Source organism: Pezoporus flaviventris, unplaced genomic scaffold (assembly GCF_033815535.1).
Source record: "Pezoporus flaviventris isolate CSIRO_AGI_PZ_B2104156 unplaced genomic scaffold, CSIRO_AGI_Pfla_v1 ptg000031l, whole genome shotgun sequence".
In the NCBI taxonomy this organism is placed as follows: Eukaryota; Metazoa; Chordata; class Aves; order Psittaciformes; family Psittacidae; genus Pezoporus; species Pezoporus flaviventris.
Window position 1 is genome coordinate 9,245,210 of NW_026892579.1, and position 19,231 is coordinate 9,264,440.

The 19,231-nt window shown below is 41.7% G+C and overlaps 2 protein-coding genes across 2 annotated transcripts in view; both read right to left on the minus strand.

The window, feature by feature from the left end:
* The window catches only part of MTRES1 (mitochondrial transcription rescue factor 1), a 244,769-nt gene extending 242,860 nt beyond the window's left edge, over positions 1–1,909 (minus strand). Inside the window, exon 1 of the mRNA XM_061460208.1 lies at positions 1,905–1,909. The gene's annotated coding sequence lies outside the window, so the exon portion shown is untranslated. The remainder of the gene's footprint in view (positions 1–1,904) is intronic.
* CRYBG1 (crystallin beta-gamma domain containing 1) overlaps positions 1–11,396 on the minus strand; it is a 98,290-nt gene extending 86,894 nt beyond the window's left edge. Inside the window, exon 1 of the mRNA XM_061460193.1 lies at positions 10,965–11,396. Coding sequence (XP_061316177.1) covers positions 10,965–11,326 — 362 coding nt within the window. The 5' untranslated portion in view covers positions 11,327–11,396. The remainder of the gene's footprint in view (positions 1–10,964) is intronic.
* Positions 11,397–19,231: the final 7,835 nt, after the last annotated feature.

A 19,231-nucleotide genomic window follows, 5' to 3' on the forward strand; every position in this document is an offset into this window, starting at 1 on the left:
ATGCAAAGTCATGTACCTTGACAGAAAGAGCTGCATTTAGGCTTCAGATTATTTTTCTGTTGTTTTATTTACTGCAATGAACCAGTGGAGAGTACTGTTGGATCTCTACCCATCTTTTAACTTTCCTGGTGAATTGTAATGAAAACATAAAAACTCTCCCACAGAATTCAGCTTCCTCATAAATTTATCTCACGTAAAACACTAAAATTCCTGTGTTAAAACTATTAGCTCTACCTTACCTCGAAGACCGTATGCAGTATATATTTCTATTTGTCCCAAGAAAGGAAGATATCATCTAGATCTTATTAAAGAACTGATTAGTTCAATTATCAGTTGCTTCAAGCCACAGATATATAGCCTGAGATAGAGCTAACGGTGATACAGACTCACATGAGTAACAGTACAACTCTGGCTGCCTTTGGATTTCTACTCAATCAACAGAGAGGGCAGAAACCTCCAGAATTTAGATTTGTTAGAACTTTAAAGTTGACCACTTTCCTGAAAACATCAGTGGTTTCACCCCAAATATAGAAGAGCCTCCCTGAAGCCCTGGCTATGCTCCATTTCTGATAAACATGACAGAAACATGTATCAAGCTGTTACACAGGAATCAGGCAGCCAATTTCACGTGAATAGGCTTATCACCTGCAGGACTGTCACCTATGTTGTATTTAAAATACATCCCTGTGGAATGTTTATAGGCCTCCCAGCCTCTTTTAGTTCTTCACGTCATACACACCCTCTAAATTACACTAGGACTATAAAGCCTGATGAGTTCCACTCTGAAATTGCAAATGATATGTATTCATTCAGAGCTTTTGGAAGGTGCCAACACTGGGGGGTTTTTTGTCCTTTGTGCTGTTATTTGCATATAGAAGCCATAGTCAAAATCAGACTCCATTATTCTAGACATTTGATAAACACACAACCCCAGCCTGGGAGAGATTACTCAGTAACGATACAGACAGAAGGTGTGAGGAAAAGATTTCTTACTGCCTAAACTGAAGGCAGATAAGGTTGCCTCCCATTGAATAAGTAAAGGAATCCAGACTCAAATCAGAAGAATCCCACGAGGTTAACTCAGAATATGTCTACACAGTGAGGTGAGGATGACATACGTGTTTAATGCATCCAAGTTTAAATCAGCCACATAAAAATCAGTTTGACTTTGCAAGCCACACCACTGGGTCAGTCAGGTGATGTGTCTGCATATCTGTCCTTTCAGGCTGAATAGCTGAGTTTATTCTCAGTGCTGTAGAAAAAACAGTCAATCCGCCCAATCAATCAGTCTGCCTCTCTATGGGATTTGAGAGTGCAAGCTAGCTATCTCTATGCTAGCTACAGTAGCCCATCTATGTTACTTCCATACAGAAGGTGCTTTGCTCCTAGACAATTTCTAACCAAGGAACACTTGACATGCATAAACCTATACCTCTTCTTGCTACCTAATCTGCACTGCTAAGAATACAGAGCTAACACCAAAAGTAACGTGAGGGCTGCCATTTCAGCAGTTTCACTAAATTAGAATCATAGAATCGTAGAATGATTAGGGTTGGAAAGGACCTTAAGATCATCAAGTTCCACCCCCCCTGCCATGGGCAGGGACACCTCACACTAAACCATGTCACCCAAGGCTCTGCCCAACCTGGCCTTGAACACTGCCAGGGATGGAGCATTCACAGCTTCCTTCCAACAAATTATCTACAGTGTTACCCTCAAACATATCTAGAAAAAAGCCTCAACAATTTCTTCCTCTTCACCAAGTACACAAATATTCTTCAAATAGAAAGAACTTAAGTTGTATTTCCATTCCTATTTTCTCCCCTGCTGCTTCAGCTCTTGCACATAGCTAAGGGAGCACACAAAAATGCTTCAACAGGGAACAAGTTTCAGCATATATCTACCAGGGTCCTCCTGGCACCATGGAGTGTAAATTATTTGTACTTTATCTGCAAATTGGCTATCATGGGTGAATCATCAAAAGACTCTCCCTGAAGATAGAGATGGCACTACAATGTTACAAACTCTTACTAGTAATCATATGGTTTGGTTTTATGCCAAACGTACTTATACTGTTCCAAAATTCTAAATATACATTCTGTCACAAGAATTACCAATTACTCACTAAATGATTCATAAATGAATGGCACAGGATTCCCAGCCAAGGGTAGGAAAACATGTCAGCACTGCTAATCACAGGGTACACCTCTGTCTGTTGTGGAATGTCCACCATGAAATCCCAGCTGGTGGTTTCAGGGAATTAGTATTATGGAAGCCAAACCAAACACATCAGTAAAAACTTCTTGAAGTCAAAGAACAAGAAACTATAGACAAACCCCCCAAAAATGCACAAATTCACAATGACACCTTGAATTACCTTGTACTTCTCAGTGCCAAGTCTCTGCAAGTCCATAGGTTTCACATTCTACTATCAGACATTATCAGCAGTGTGCCCTTGTGACAATGAAGGCTACCTGTACATCTCCAGTGCAAGAAAAGTATACAAAATGTACAAAAAGTTCTCTCCCACTTTCTTTGCATTAACTAGAAGTCATCTATGACTCTACACGAGCCCTGCAAGACTGTGTTGTGGCACCTGCTCCTAGCCACAGAAGGAGAGACAAATGGAAAAAGATTGTTTCCACTAGGCCATGCAACTTAAATGTTTTCTGCTCAGCTGTTTATAGCCTGATCAAACTCTGTAAGCCTGGGCACTGATCCTCACCAGCAACAGTTCAAAATACTCTAGAGACAATATAACACTAGCTTACAAAGATGAAATAGCAACTATTACAGAGTTGGTTAAAGGATGCACTGGGGCCCCTCTGTCTGCCTGTAGTTCTTAGAGTACTGATGGAGTGACTCTAACAGTAGAAGGAGCAGTGTAATCAGTAATAATCCTTACTGAGGAAAACCAAAGGGCTTTTTGTTGAAATAGCAGTTGTGCTTCTGGTGTCAGGCTCTACCTGAAACACAGGATTTGGGGAATTCAAACAGATTTTCATAGGTTGTGGCATTCTTTTAGAATATAACTTGGTTGACTTTATAACTGTAAATTATAGATGAATAAAGCAAAAAGTACTATTTTACCCAACAAATATTCTTTCATTTTCATTTCAGAATTTCTAAGCACAGTTCCACAATGAGGCTGCTGAAAAAATGACAGTATTTTTACACACTTGGGAATGAACGATACTGATGATAACATGGCCGATGACAGTTTACTTTCTTCAAATGAATACTGTGCCTTTTATCTTTTCTCTTTTTTTTTTTTTTTTTTTTGGCTAAGGGCACCAAAGGAAACGATTAATCTATTACATTGATCAGTCATAGAATGGTTTGGGTTGGAAGGGACCTTGTCTTTGCCAATCTTTCCCTCCTTCCCATAAGCACCAAGTTATGAAATATTTGATGATAGGTTGTATTAGCTCACAGTATGTGGCCACATGAACAAACATGCGTGAGTAGGTAAACTTTACAAGAGAAAGTTCACTAGGTTTAAGAAATAAATAATAGAAGAATAGTATATACAAAGATGCAGTATTATCAGATACCTTACATTCATGCAAACCATTGATGACTTCTTCCTGTCTGTTTTGAAAACTGAAGAAGGGATTTTTTTCTCTTGCACAGGAACTTCCTTGCACAGAACAGGTCATCATGCTTTTATTCTATTTAAAAATTCAACGTGCTAAAGGAAGGACTGTCCAGTATTAACAGTTCCCCATCTTTTCCATTTTAAGATTCCATTTTCAGCAGCCTTTAACTTGCCTAAGCATTGCTATTTTTGCTAAAATTTTGCAAATAAGACCCTAGGTCAAGTAGCCTCCTCTCTCCTTTCTCCTGTTTACCCTGTTTTCTCTCTGCGATCATCTGTGAAAGGTTTGTCTTCCATGACTTGCCCAGCTTTCCCAAGGAAACATGGCTGAAGTAGGGATCAACCCCAGTTCCCTAAAGAAACTTGAAAACCCTTAACCAAAATCAATTAAATAACAACACATAAATCCTGCAGAAAATGATTTTTTAAAACCAGATTGCCTGCGAACAAAGAAGGTGCCTTAAAAGTTGCACACAAAATCAGAACATAGTTTTTGAAGCTCATGACTGTATGACTTTGCACTGCAGCATGCATGGAAGTACCAGCCTGTGGACCCCCCATACCACATAACACAGACGGAGTTCAGCTACCCAAATTCAGATGTTGGAGGCGTCACCTTCAGGCAGCTTTTAAAGTCAATGAGACAAAACTGGCACTTCTAAGATGCAATTCATTTAGCCTGTTTCAGACACTAACCTTAGGCTGAGATGAACTGCATGCCAGACGTGCCTATTTGCCCTCCTTGATTATAAAGGGAATAACTAGTTCAGATGTAGATACCTGAAATTAGAGGATACGGATGCCATCTTGTATATGAAGTAAGTCAAAGTAATTATATTTACTGTTTCAATAACAGATATTAATTTCTGTCTACAGATGTTGTCCTGCCTATGCCCTGAGGCCATCGCAGGTACAGAAAAGCATCACTCTTTTGTTTTTTTCATGCAAGCAGGAGCCCACTAGAAAATAAAGGCTGAACTGCTTGATGCAAATCTCTAGAGGATGAAAAGGGAGGAAAAGACAGGACAGAGAGTTGTAAGAACAAAGGAACATGACATGGAATAAAACAAGAGGCAAGATAGCAGTGTTAAGAAAGAGTAGGCAGCGAAAACTGCTGTTTTCACTTTTAGACAAATGTACTCAATGAATTGGTATGCATTCAATATTTAATATTAGTTTTAGCACTTCATACATTATTACGTGCCAACTATATGTACCTGCATTCAATATGAACATTTTGTTTCTTCATGTTCCTAGGTGGTTTCCACAGTGGTGTTTTATAATAACTCCTCAGAACACCTTTATATTTTCATATGTCACCATTTCAAAGTGCGGATTTGACACACTAAAACCAAAGGTGTCAAGACTGGCACCAAGTTTGAGTAGGCTACAGCCTCCTTTTTCACAACAGTCCTTGTTTTAATAGACATTTAACTGTTCAGTACAGAAATCTTATCACCTCAATGGTACTCAGCACTACTAAGGGTCAGATTCACCTGAATACAGGACAGTATACTACCTTTCCAAAATGAATATGCAACAAAGGTAGAAGCACTCCCAAAAAAAAAAAAAGGAAAAATTGCTTGACTGTGAATGGCATGAGTCCAGTCTATTTTTTAAGATAGTTCTTCCTAATTTAAGAGAAAAAACATGAACAAACAAAACCAGCAATTCTTCTGCACCACAGAAGTCAGGAATGAGATCCCACTCTTCCCTGCTAGGATCTACCCTTCCACTGACATCCAAGCAGGCTGAAGGAGGCACTAGCAGTTTTACTGGTTCAGATTTTTTAGGCTGTCATTTCACTTTTTAAAGGACAAAATGAGAAGGTGAGCACTCTTCACACTGGTGTTTTCACAGCCACCAAACCTGCAAAATCAGTGACACAGAACCAGCAGCTAATGTTCAACTCCTGAAGAAGAGACAGACTACTGTTTTCATGGCACAGATGTCATTACATAGGTTTTCATAGGACAGCATTTTTTACCTCTTAAAAATGCAAACAAAGTAAGTGAATGTTTTAGCATGACATCCCTCTTATCTTAGTATCTTTCTAAACGTGTTGTTCATTTTTGTTTGTTTTTTTTTTTCAATAAGCATTGTTTTCCTCATGAGGTCATAGTATAGATAAAATTGAGCAAAACACATTCTGCAATTAATTATTTGATCATGAAAGTGGTTTTAGAGAACTTCTGTCCTCTATAAAATGAAATTAAAATAAGAAATCTTTATTCCTAAGGCATTACACTTACATTTCAGAGTACTAAGAATTATACTGCAAATGTAATTACCCTTTTCCACTTCTAGCTCCCACAAAGTAATTGCAAGCAGGACCACTTGTAGACATGTACATTTTATCTTGCAAAGAACACAGATGAATGATTCCATTTCTTCTTTGAACCAGAAAACACACAAGTGTAGTTACACACATAAAGGACATGGAATGGAAGGTTCATATTTTACTATTTACTATTTAAAACATTCAACATTTCAAACTTCAACATTTTGTTCCTGTCAATCAGTCAAGCTACTGATGTTCTGTGTTTTTCACAGGGTGAAACATTTGTTCTTCATCTTTCTACGAAATGTGATGTTATATTCTGGCTGTGAAGCACAATTCCTTCACTCTTCTAATATAGAAGTCAAAGAAGAGTAACTCAAAGAATATTAAAGTAGGGAAGAAACATAAAATCTTGGTCTCACCGCCACTTTCTCCACACACAATACGTATCTTTGCATGCAACATATCTCCTGAACGTGTGTGTTCCTCTCCAAGATAAGGTATAATTATTTCACAGTCTAACTCTCCTTGGATGTTGCCTAATGCTGTTTCCCTTTGCTATTTTATGCTATTACTGAACCCTAATTAATTTTTTTTTTCCCTGCCCAATGGTTGTAGAATAGCAATCCCATAGGTTTCTTTGCCTTCACGTATTTAGTATGTTGATGAAGATAAGCTGAGTCGCATTTAATCAGGGGAGAGGAAAACAGTAAAAACAAGGGGTGTTGCTGATGGTAACAGCCTTAGCTTCCTCAATATCAACACTAAAATAACAGTGTTCTTGAAGAAGTAATGAACAGCAAAAATGTCCTCTTTCTTCATGGTGATTACAGTGATTCATCTTGGGGGAGAATCTAGCTACTGACATTTATGTAATCGCCAACTCATAACTGGACTGAAGTAACTTGTCTGTCTTGACCATCAAATACGAAAAGCTCAAAATTCATGAAGTAGCACAGACTGTGAGAACGACTGATAAACAATCACACCCCAAAGATATACAATTTTCTTTGTCCTCCTGTAGTCAACTTCCTGCTTCAAAGGTCAAATTCAAGTCATCAACATCATTTTTGAAGTAGCCCTTGGGTGGAGATCATTTAGTGCTCAAGAAATGACAACTCTGTAGGTACTTGACTTCAACAGATCAAGTAAAACTTGGTTTCTTACTATGGTGTAGTTTTTCATGGCATGGTGACAGCTGTCATGCTTTTTTATTGTTCTCTTTCACTGCATCTTCTGTATAGAGGCTCCAATTTGTACCTGTTATCTCTGGGAAAGAGATTCTACAGGCTTTTTCTGGAAAAAGAGACCAGAGGAGTTCATCTGCCTTCTCTGATTTAACCCCAGACACCCATGAACAGAGGCAGTACAACACAAGCTTCACTGAGGCAGGAGAATGCACACTTGTAGCCCCAAGTCTAAAGGAACTGGGCTGCTTTTTTTGTTGTTTGGTTTGGTGTTTTTTTTTAATTGGCTACAGCTCTTCAAGGTAAATAACTAACAGCAAGGAAAAGTACTGGCTACTGGAAAAAATAACACAGGAAGAGCAAAACAGCTCATTGGACAATTTTTAAACTGGAGTATCATAGGATCGCAGAATGGTTTGGGTTGGAAGAGACCGTAAAGCTCAGCCTGTTCCAACCCCCTGCCACGGGCAGGGACACCTTCCACTAGACCAGGATGCTCAAAACCCTGTCCAACCCAGCCTTGAACACTTCCAGGGATGGGGCAGCCACAGCTTCTCTGGGCAACCTGTGCCAGTGTCTCACTACCCTTACAGTGAAGAACTTCTTCCTAATATATAATCTAAATCTACCTTCTTACAGTTTCACATAACTAAGTTTCTTCAAATCGCCAGCTGTCATGCTAGTATGTGACCAACCACGACTCTTTCATAGCAGAAGCCATGGCCATTTATTAAGCATCCTAAATTTTCAAGAGAATCACTGTTAAAAGTATACTTTTATTTGGCCTATACAGCATTCATGCAACCATGGCTTATAACATACCATTCATGTAATAAAAATAAAATACTTTAAACCATGCCTTTTGAGAAATGCTACCATAATCTTCAACATACTAAATAAATACATTTAGTGGCTTTGGCTACGTATTAAGGGCTTTGTTTATTTCTTTTTCTATTTTTAATGAGAGTAGTAGAAAGCTATACGAATAAGAAAAGTTTCTGCTCTCTAAAGATGACCAACTGCAGTTAATGATGGTGACATACATGTGTATTTCCATGCACTGAAGCACAAGCCCAAATTGCTATCAAAAGTAGAAGGACTGATTCCCTAATTAAAAAAAAATATAAACAACAGTATTTTGTACCAAGAGATTCAACCCTATCATTCAGAAGCCTTGCAATTATTAGACTTCGCTTGTGTTTTAGGCACAGAACTTGACAACAAATTTATGCAGTAAAAACATCCTCCAGTTTTTTCAGGTGTAAGAACTGAAGCCCAAATCCCATACAGCATTGCTGTTCTGGTTTGGCAGTGTAGACCTAGCAAGGTATCTGGAAGAAAAAGGAACTTACACCTAGATTGAAGAGTTACCCCACTTTTCTCACCATTCATGTGTCCACGTCTACATATTCTGTTCAGTTTTGGGCCCCCTCAACATAAAACAGATATTGGTAAATTGGGGCAAGTTGAGCATAGGGCCCTAGACGCCCAGGGGCTGTTGCTCTTGCCCTGAGAAGAGAGGCTGGGGAAGTGGGGTTTGTTCAGCTCAGAGGGAGAGGTGACCTTGGAGAGGACCCATCATCTGTCTGCCAATATTCATGCAAAGGTGTAGCAGGAAGCTCTAACTAAGTGGGAGTCAAATAGCTCAAATTCCACCCTACTCATTAAAATCAGTGACAGAAGGGGGTCATGCTGGTTTTAGCATTGAGGCATGCCAAGACCGGGACCAGCCTGACTCAACAACTTCATCAAATTAAACCTAACAAAGATGTGAAACTGAATGCTTCCTGACAGAGGAACCAGTGAATGGTGACATGGCCTATCTAGCGAAACATAGTTTATCTCTGGAGGAGTTATTGTTACCTTTCATGTTTTGCTGAGCTACTAAATCTAGCCTGACAATAAATGACTGACACTCAATCACTTTATACTATACAAGCTTAGTTCTACCTTCCAAAGGCAGGAATTCTAGCATGCTATTCCTAGGAGTATGTAGAAATTCATCCCTTGAGTGGGGATGTCCCTTAAGGTTACTCCTTGAGGCTGAGCAAAAGAGAGTTGCCCACAGTCATCGGCATGGGTGAGTAACATCAATCTTTACTTATTAATTATTAAGCTAGATTTGAATTATAGTAAATAATAGTTATAAGCATTTATACTATGTAGTAGATATTCTGATTAAAGTTCTTTAGCCTAGTCATATTATGATGATTATCAATCATTGTTGTCATTATCACTATCAATTGTAATAAAACTTTCAGTTTATATTTCTGTACAGTTTGCCATCTTTAATCCTGTGGGACAAAGTGGTGCAGTCCTTTAGACATAAACCATTGTCCAAGTCTGGGACTAAGTCTAAATCCAGCTGCACCTAAGCTCCCCTCTGAGGACTACAGGGAGCAAGGGGCTCCTTTCTTGAACCTCATGACTCAACTTGAAGGGCTCCATGGCAACTTTGTCTGATCTCCCACTCTGTCCATGACAGAGTATCACCAAGAAGAGCCAAGAGGCTCTTCAATAGTACACAGCAGGAGCAACAGAGGCCATACATTGAAAGAAGAGATTTTCCAGCCTTGTAGCCAGAGAAACTTTCTTTTACATAGGCAATGATGCAGCTTGCCTAGAGCTGGTGAGCACTCTGTTCTTGGAAGATTTCAAAACTCAACTGAACTGGACACAGTCCTGAGAAACCAGGGACTGAACTCAGGGCTGATGATGCTTGGTGCTCCCTTACAACCTGAGCTACACTATGATCCTCTTCTATTTTATCTGGCTTTTAGAAGGCAGAAGAGGGGTCTGTGCCTGGTTGAGGTCCACGTGCAGCATCACCCTGAGCTTGGCCACTCAACAGCATTGTGAAATGCATCGTCTCCTGGTTTAATAGATCTGAAAAGCATACTTTGTCTTCTTTTTCCTATAAATATGTAAACATAAGTTCTTTTTTATTTTCTTTTATAAAAGACATTGGTGGTTTAAGTTTTCAAGAATACATTTCAATACCAAATACACCATTAGACTATATTTTAGTCAAGTCTGCACATCTACATACTGTCTATTTTTAGGCAAGTGCTAGCATTTTCTGTGTAACTAATATAAACACACAGAGCCACCACCTGCAACTCACTGATTTCTCAGTCTGAACCAAACACCTGAGAGACCAATAACGCAGCTTTAAAATAAAATAAAATAAAATCCACATAGCACTGACACCTTCTCATTGCCTGGGTCTTGCTGTTCAAATCTGAGTAGTATTAACCAGTCTGATTCCTGATATAACCCCAAGTTCACCATACCCTGATGTGAACCACCTCCATGTCAGAGGGCTCTACTGCTTGGCAACTCCACAGTCCCACGGAGCTTCCCCATGCCACGGCCACAGGCTGAAATCAGCCCTGCGGAATGCCCGTGTCCTCAAGAATTTATAAGCCAGGGTGCACCAGATGGTCACTACCCACGGGAGACTTCAAACCACACTGGGGAGCAACAGCTTTGGGGAGGGCTGCAGATACGCGGTGTCAGGCCCTTCTCTCTGCTCTTCCTCCTTTACTGCATCCACAGAAAGTGAGCACAGAGTAAGCCCACTGCTCTTAAGGAGAAGTAAATTTATTCACACACGCCAGCCACACTTTAGGAGGCTGTTTTGGGGCAAGAAGCCTCCCTCTGCTTGGGGCACAGGGTGACTGTTACTTATTCACACAGGCGCTGCTGTTTGTCAACACCGCTCAGGTGCCGCGCTGCCAGAAGGCTGGGGCAAACGCTGGACATTAAGGGGGCGACGGGACACCCGCTTCCCTCCTCGGGAGCGAAAAATACCCTGGCCTCCAGCCGTGCCCTGCCTGCCGATCCCCGCGTTCCCCCGGCCGCCCGCTATCCCGCCCCCCGCGGGGTCTGCGCTTACCGCGGGGCCGGGGAACCGAGGGGTGAGGCGGGCGGCGGGGTCCAGGCGGGAGCAGCACCGCCGCTCCCCCGGGGGTGCTGCTCCTTCCTCTTCGGGCGCCAGTGGGGGAATGCGGGGCGCCGCTTGGGCGCGGCAGCGGTGGAGGGGCGGCGGCGGGGGGGGGTGGCCGCCCCCTCGGGTTCCGAGTCCTCCGACTCGCTGCGGCCGAAGAGGCGCTGGAAGCGGCCGCGTCGCGCCATGTGGTGACCGCGGTGGGCGGCGGGGCTGTGCGCGGTGGCGGCGTCCTCCTGCCGGCAGCCGGGGCAGGAGCGGCAGCGGGGGGAGCGCGGCGCTCCCGGTGGTTTCGGGCTCTCCGCGGGCATGGACGGGGCGGCGGTGGCAGCCGCCCGCCTCGGTGTATGCGTTTAATAAAGTGATTCCCTCCCTCCTTCCCTGCCCACCGCCGGCCGCGTCGGTCCCTCCCCGCGGAGAGAGCCGCGGCGCGGCAGGCTCCCCGCCGGTCGCACAGGAAGGGAGAGGCCCGCGTGTGATCCGTGCCCAGGGTGCACATTAGGGACCATTATCTTGTTGTTGTTTTCTACTAACCCTCAGGTATTTCCCGCGCCCCGGACACTTGTGCAAGTCGCGGGCAAACGCTTCGCGCCCTCCCGCACCGCGTAGGGGCAGAGCCGGGGACCACGTACATCCTACACAGGTCCCGCCAGCCCCCCCCCCCCCACGGCCGGCCTTACCCCTCCCGTGGAGCCGAGGGGGCTCCTGCGGAGACGGCACTCCCTAAACCTTGCAGCGCTACATTTTTGTCCCGGTGCCCGGGCATTAATTAATTAGGTGCTTATCCCTCTCTCCGGGACTAAAGCGGCAGTGACCGTCCCGCCGGGGAGGGACAAATGAGCTGTGTCGAGGGGCTGCAGGACCGCTCCCGCGGGGAGGGCCCGGCTCGGGCTGGCAGCTGACAGGGTCGCCTGAGGTCGCCCCTGTCGGGACGTGGCGGTCCCGTGCGTCCCTCCGTGCTTTTAGGACTCTTCTCTTAAATGACCCCGACGTCTTCTCCAGCTTTCCAATGGAGGCTTACTGTATTATGCTGACGATGCCGCCGGTCCTAAATTGTAGCTAACAAGCACGCATTTACTGTGAGGGTGGTGAAGCACTGGAAAAGGTTGCCCAAAGAAGTTGTGGGTGCTCCATCCCTGGAAGTGTTTAAAGCCAAACTGGATGGGGCTTGAAGCAACCTGGTTTAATGCAAGGTGTCCCTGCTCAGGGTTAGAATTGGATGATCTTTAAGGCTCCTGCCAACCCAAGCCATTCTTTGGTTCTATGATTTGTCTCATGTAAGGAGCTTTTAGAGTGGGTTGTTTCTTCTGATTTTGCTTGCTACTGATGGAACAGGGAGGTTGTAATTGTCTGCTAAAAATGCTAACATGAGATAAGAAATGTCAGAAGTCTGTATGCTGGAAAAACTTCACTATTATGAAATACTCACAATCAGCCAATAAGTGATAAACACAACATAAACTGATGGACATAAATTAACGCTGAGGTGTTTTACAGCAGCAGGACAAGGATGTGAGCAAGGCAGGGGAAGACAAAATACAAAAAGGGTTTGGCTGAGTGGCTCAGACCTAGTGGTACTACTGTTTCACCTGAAGCAATATGTACACCTGTTTGGGGGGTAAATTCAGTTATTTTCCTCAGTGATGTGCTATTTACTTGGCTGGTGATTAACTAAACACATTAACCTACAACGAAAGTGATTTTTCGCAAAATTAAATATATGTCATGACTAAACTGGGCAGAACTGGAAAGGTGAACAGTTGTACCCTCAGGAAATGCCAAAGGGCACAAGGGAAAAAAGGACAATTTCAGTAAAGCTATTTATATAGGCATGAAAATAATAGAATCACAGAATAGCTGGGGTGGAAAGGGACCTCTGAAGGTTGTCTAGTGCAGTCCCCCTGCTCAAGCAGGGTCAGTAAGAGCAGGTCACTCAGTACCATGTCCAGGTGGGTTTCAGGTATCTCCAAGGACAGAAACAAGGAGACCTGGTGACAAGTAGCATGCTGTCTTTGATGGATGGCTAGGAACAAAGGAGGAGGTCCTGTTTCCTACATCTGCATTGGATATTTGCATACTGGCTATATAGTATAAAGATCCAAATAGCTGTACTTTGCCTCTTATCTCAGCATAAAATTATTCCTTTCTCTTTCCTTTATCCACAGTGGGCATTACCATGGTGATTTATGACATTCACCATTGAAGAAGCCAGGTAAATATATTGCTAAGTATGTGTACTAAATTTCCATTTAGGTCTCAGTTATGGGGATTCTGTTGTGCATAAATTCTGTTGTGAATAAATTCGTGTTGGTGAGCCTCTTCAACTAAATAGCACTGGGGGGAAGGAGTCTGGGGCACTGCAGGCCTGGTGTCTCCTCTCTGCCACTGTACCCCCTACATATCCACAGTTCTTGGCAGGCCAGGCAGCGGAGGCTGTGTTCAGCAGCTCTCTGCTACTTCATTCCACAGCAAATAATGACATGTATGGCCTGAGAACATACAGTTTAAATCATAGAAAGGGAGAACTTCATAGAGAAAGGGAGAATTGCAAGGCATGCATATTTTCAGATCCTTTCAGACTATCTTGGCAGGGTCTGGATCAGCATTAGCATCATAGAATACCTAGAAAACATGCAGAGTTAAGAATCTCTCTGGGTTAACACATACAAGAAACAAGCATGCTACATCAGCTTTGAGGTATCCAGCATCTGTGCTTCAGTGCTAACATGGATCACAATATCCTCATACACAAGAGTAGGTGAAAGGTTGATAATGCTTCTTCAAACTTTTGCCTAAAGTAAAGTCTGCTTGTTAAATATGGCAGTTTCAGAACAACACGTGATCTCAATCCAAATAGATTGTGGAGGCTAAGTACTTGGAAGAAGCATACTTGTTCTTAGGCTTAATTATAAGATTTGGACCTTTTCTTTCAGGAAAGGCATTTTTAACACCATTAGTTAAGGCAGAAATTAATTAGAATTAACCAGTCATTTAGAAAACTTTAAGTGATGGTCATGTTTATGTCAGCAGTCCTAACACATGCAACAGAACAAGTTAGTCTAGCTTTTATCTGAACCAACACAATTTTGCAACAGTTCTTGGTAATTCATATCATAGTAAGATATTATGCAACAAATTATCTTTCTCCTGTTTGTTTTCATTCCAACATGGTGAAAAAGAAGTTGATTTGGTATCCAGATCAGACTTCATTATATTCAGTATCCAGTTAGTTTGACTGCACATTGTATGTGAGATTTACAAAAAGAACCCAGAAGCATGCTAATTTTGGAATTATGATGAGAATCAGAAAAAAAAGAAATGAACCAGACTCAAAATCTGTGAGTCTGTTGCAGGAACTAAACAACACACAAGTTGAGATAACATTATTTATTCAAATTGTTGGTCCTCCCTTTTTATTGTTTCAAAACAGAAACACTTCTAATATAAAACTATCCCAATATATGGCACAGTATACGTGGGGGCGGGAAATAACCTAAAGCCCATAAGCAAACTGTAGAAAAATAGGATGAACTATCGTCAACTTTGTCACCAAATAGTCTATCTTCTTTTCTAGTACAGCAGAGGTTTGTAGTTTCCTTCAGAAGCAGTACATGCAAGCAAACATTTGAGATTCAAGTAATTCACTGTCAGAATATATGAAGAGTGTTTTGGATTCCCACATTTTGGAGCTGGTGATAAAGGAGCAATAAAGTATGCAGGGGCCAAAATCCTACCTCTGTCCCACAAAAAGCATGTAAAATCCAAACTATGGTCCTGAAATCCCACATTCATTTGACACCTAACCCTATGGGCACCTAAATTCCAGCAGTGCCTCCCTGTTGTCTTGAAAGTGCCCCAGGTACTTAGAGATTCACTTCTCCACATGCTCAGAACTGCCTCAGTCTTTACAAGACTGAGTGTTGGGTGCCTGCTTCTTGCCTAAGTCTGACAAGGAGCTAAAAACTAGGTATTGTTTGGCCTAAATCTCCACTGAGACTCTCTGTGGTTGGCATATTTGGGTCTTGTTTAACACACATAGTAATAGCAGGCTCTGTACAAAATGTTGTACTGGCTTCCTTTTTTTTACAAGGGTTTAAGGTATGATGTAGAAATAGTGATGGAAGTGGTAGCCTTAATATCCTACCTACAAGGGGACGTTCTACCTCACAGTCATACCACCACTAGTGTTTTCTTTCTGGCCCAACAAGACTAGAGGTTCCCTGGCAACACCTGAAAAGAGAGGAAACGAGTCCCACTCCATGCTTTGAAAATAAAGGTATACATATAAGTCCTTAGTAAATTATCAGTATGTGAGTGATCATTCCTGGTGGTTAAGGACAGCCTGGAGTCAAAAATGGAAAATGCAACTAAATATTATGACCAGGGAAAGCCAAGGCTAAGAACTAAATTAGGTCAGGAGCATGCCAGCCAGAATTGCAGCCACAGCAATAGGTAGGAAGCCAAAGAAGCCAAGAGACCCTTAAAACAAATAGCAGGGCAAACCACACAAAGGTAAACAAGTCTGTCTCACAGGGAAGGACTTTGGAAAAATAGCAAGCAGAGATTGAATGAGACTAGGACTAAGGAATTTGGAAGCAAGAGACAGGGATTTCAGGCTCAACCAAGAAGTAAATTTGGAAGGCATGAAGAATTTGTGGGATTTCTTTACCTACCTGTTAGGTAGGGCAAAACAACAATCAGGTTCAAAGGGCAATCTTCACTTAGTCAACGTTACTGGCGTGCCAGCTGCCATGACTTACCCTGGTGTTTCTGGCAGCTGTATGGCTGCATTGCCAGAGGAGACACACAGGTGAGCACGCAGGCACTGAAGCAAATGGAAGCACCTCAGGCTCTGAGGGACATTTTGGAGCGGGGATACATGCATATAACCTCATGCTCTGAATTTCTTCTTGCTCGTACACACTGAATGATTACTTCAGGTAGTACTTTAGTTCTGTGTATTGGATGCTTTTTGTCTCACTTCACGGTGTCATGTTCCGATCATGGTCCATTTTGGCATCTTTGGCATTTAACTTCATGAGCTTGTACCTCTGTTGAAAGCATGCAGTGCGCATCTCTTAGATGCTGGTTATTGATCAGATCAAGTCAAAAACGCATGTGACCCTTGTCCGGGGCAAGATTTCACCTTCACACTTCTGATAGCTTTGGCTTAATTTGTCACACATGGGGCTGTATAACTTCAGTGCTTACCCATTAAAAGTGTCCCACAACATAGCCACAGTGTAGCATGTGTTCTTTAACTATAACTTGATGGAGTTTTACAGTGCTATCCACAACCATCCTTTTTTTTTTTTTTAGTGTAGAAGTGCAGTACTTCAGCATTAGTTACTACCTCCACATAATACTCCCATCGTGATGCCAACAGTGAGAGTGTTTTGTTTGATTTTAATGCCAACTAGGTGCAGCCAATGAGCCCAGGCAGATGGCCAAATGGATTTCAGTTACAAAACATTCAGGAGTTCCCAGTATAGGACATCAGTTTTATTCTTGTATTAGCAAGAACAGTATTTTTCATTCCTTCTCCAATCAGCTCACAGAAGGAAACCTCCTGTCCCACTGAAAACATTTCTTTCAGGCATTTCCTTCTCTGTTACCTGCTAAGAACTTTTCGTGTTCTGTTAATGATAATCGAATGCTACTTTTCTCTTAATGATAACTACCTCTCATTGAAGCTCAGTGTCAGTACAAAGGCAAGACAAAACCCATAACCCACTTCACTCTTGCTCTGAGTATCCAGGTATTGTGTTCTTCTGCCCCTGTGTAAAAGATTAATGTTTCCTCTGTACATTTTTCATCCCATGGTTTCTTCAAAGCTTTCAATCTTAGGACTTGACACTTCGCATAAGGAGTTTACGTAAAGGTTCGGTGCCTGGTCTCAAGCTGAACACTAACAAACACTCTATGCATGCTGTCTTTTTCATACTTGCTCCCTTAATGTCATTATTGGTTCACTATGGCATTTATTTGGTTTCAATAAGTATTTTTTTCCCTTCCTGAAACTGTAACAGGGGAAGACAAAATAGCTATGGGAAAACACACTCTATAACTAGACTGAAACAAATGCTGTAGATGCTACCCAGAGGAAAGAGCATTCCACCTTGTGGCATTGTGGTTTTCGTCTTTGTCATCTTGTTGGTTCTGCAGACTGATGGAAACTGAGTGGGAGGTGGGAGATGCTGCTTCTTACAAGGGCAGGATGACACTGATTGATTGATAGCATTATGCGGCTTTGTGCATTGGGGGCTCCTGGGTCCTCTGGAGTTCGATTTCAAAAGAAAAAAAAGAAAGAAAGAATGTTAATTCTAGCACTTTGTTCTCCCATAGTTACAATTTAAAGGTATACTAATAAGACCATAAATCAATTCAATTAAAATATACCAACATTAACATAATAATGAGGCATTAGGAATGTAATACTGGCAAATTGCTATTTTACTGCTTAATATCAAGATGCGCATATGATTTTCTGAGTAAGTATGGCTTTGCTGAAATGTATAATACTTCCAGGTTAACATTCTATTTTGTTTTTCTTGCTTTTCCAGTTTTCCAGTAGCGTGCATAGCACTGCTACACTTTTATGGTTGCTCAAAAACTAAGCTGTACCTCATGTTCCTATTTTGCATCCTGGCACAAATTTTAATTATTTGCTAGGTTGAAATTAATTTCGAACCCTGTCACCTTGAAAAAGAATTTTTAATTTAAGTTTGACTAAATCAGCAGTCCCATTCTATTGTATTTACATCATATTCTCATATAAATCTATCAGCCGGCATGGCTTAAGTTAGGATAGGATCTTTCTCTTTCAGTTTTTAAGAAGGCAGAAACTACCACAAAATTTAAAATTAATTATTTTATAGACATTCCAAATGTATTACTTAGCCAGTATCCTTGGAAATTAAACACGTAACTATCATTTATTATTATTTATACTGACTAACAGATGAGCTGGGAAACATAGAAGCATGCAGGAAGGCAGGTATCTATCTTAAGCAATTTACAGTCTAAAACCAACATCCTAAAGACTGAAGCATAAGCAAAGCTGATTAAATTGCAATGGGATATGAGTGTCCTGTGACAAATCCAAGAACTAGCCAGTCTTCTGTAACCTAGTTAGGTGCTAAAGAATCTGCAGTTAAATAATAAGCTGACCAGATGTAATTAAAAACATAACTGTTCCCGTATATCCGCAGATAATACAGGAGCATTACTAGGAAATCAAAACTGTCTGTTCATAGCTGTGTTTACCAGTCACTTTTTCCTCCTGTCTCCTGTACAACAAAAACCTCTTTTGTCTGTGTGAAGATCCTGTGAAATCCGTCAGCCAGCACCAGTCTTTACAGACATCTGCTCTGTCCTCTTCTCAGATGAATCTAAACCTTGCACTGTCCCAGGAAAAGTTATCCAAAAGAGGAGGTGTTGAAACAGCCTGATGAAGCAAACCAGTTATCGTAAGTCCCAGGGAGTAGAAGCATAAAGTGGCAGAGGTGTTCCCAGCATTTTGCTTTTCCCATGATAATCAGTTGCAATCAAAGAGAATAAGGATGTAATATTTAAAACAAGCACAGAGAGTGACTGTGAGATTGCAGGTCAGTGAATTTCTACCATCAATAAACAATAATTAAGGAGTTATCTACTAGCTGGTCTACAAAAAAGTAGATTAAGGAGAATGAATAAGCTGAAATTTATCCAGTCTTTAAAACCGTGCCCTTCCCAATAGGTTATAAAGGAAACTATATACTTATGGGTTGAGAGAAAAAAGAGCTGTCATAGACCACAGAAAGAGTAAGAATAATCGATATAAGATAAAACAAGCAATGGACTTCCTTAAGTATCTCTAATGAGATTGTTCCTATTTAAAATATTTATTTATGAGCTAAGATATGTAGCAAGACAGTAAAATTTATGTGGGATTGAAAGTTTTGGGGCATAGCTAAAATCGTCAAGGGTCATGGGGAATTTCAAGGGTATCCAACAAAAATTGCAAGCTGGTTGGAACCACTGCCATAAGGATGAAATAATCGGTAACAGTGGCTAAGACTCCCTTCTCTAGGGTCTACAGCACACATCTGCATGTCAGACTTGCTGTCAGGAGGCTGATTGCTGGTCCTGACTCCAGATGTGGGACACCACAGAAGTATAGATGGGGTCTTTGGGCTATTACTACATATTACTGTCTTTGCACTATCTATTTCTGC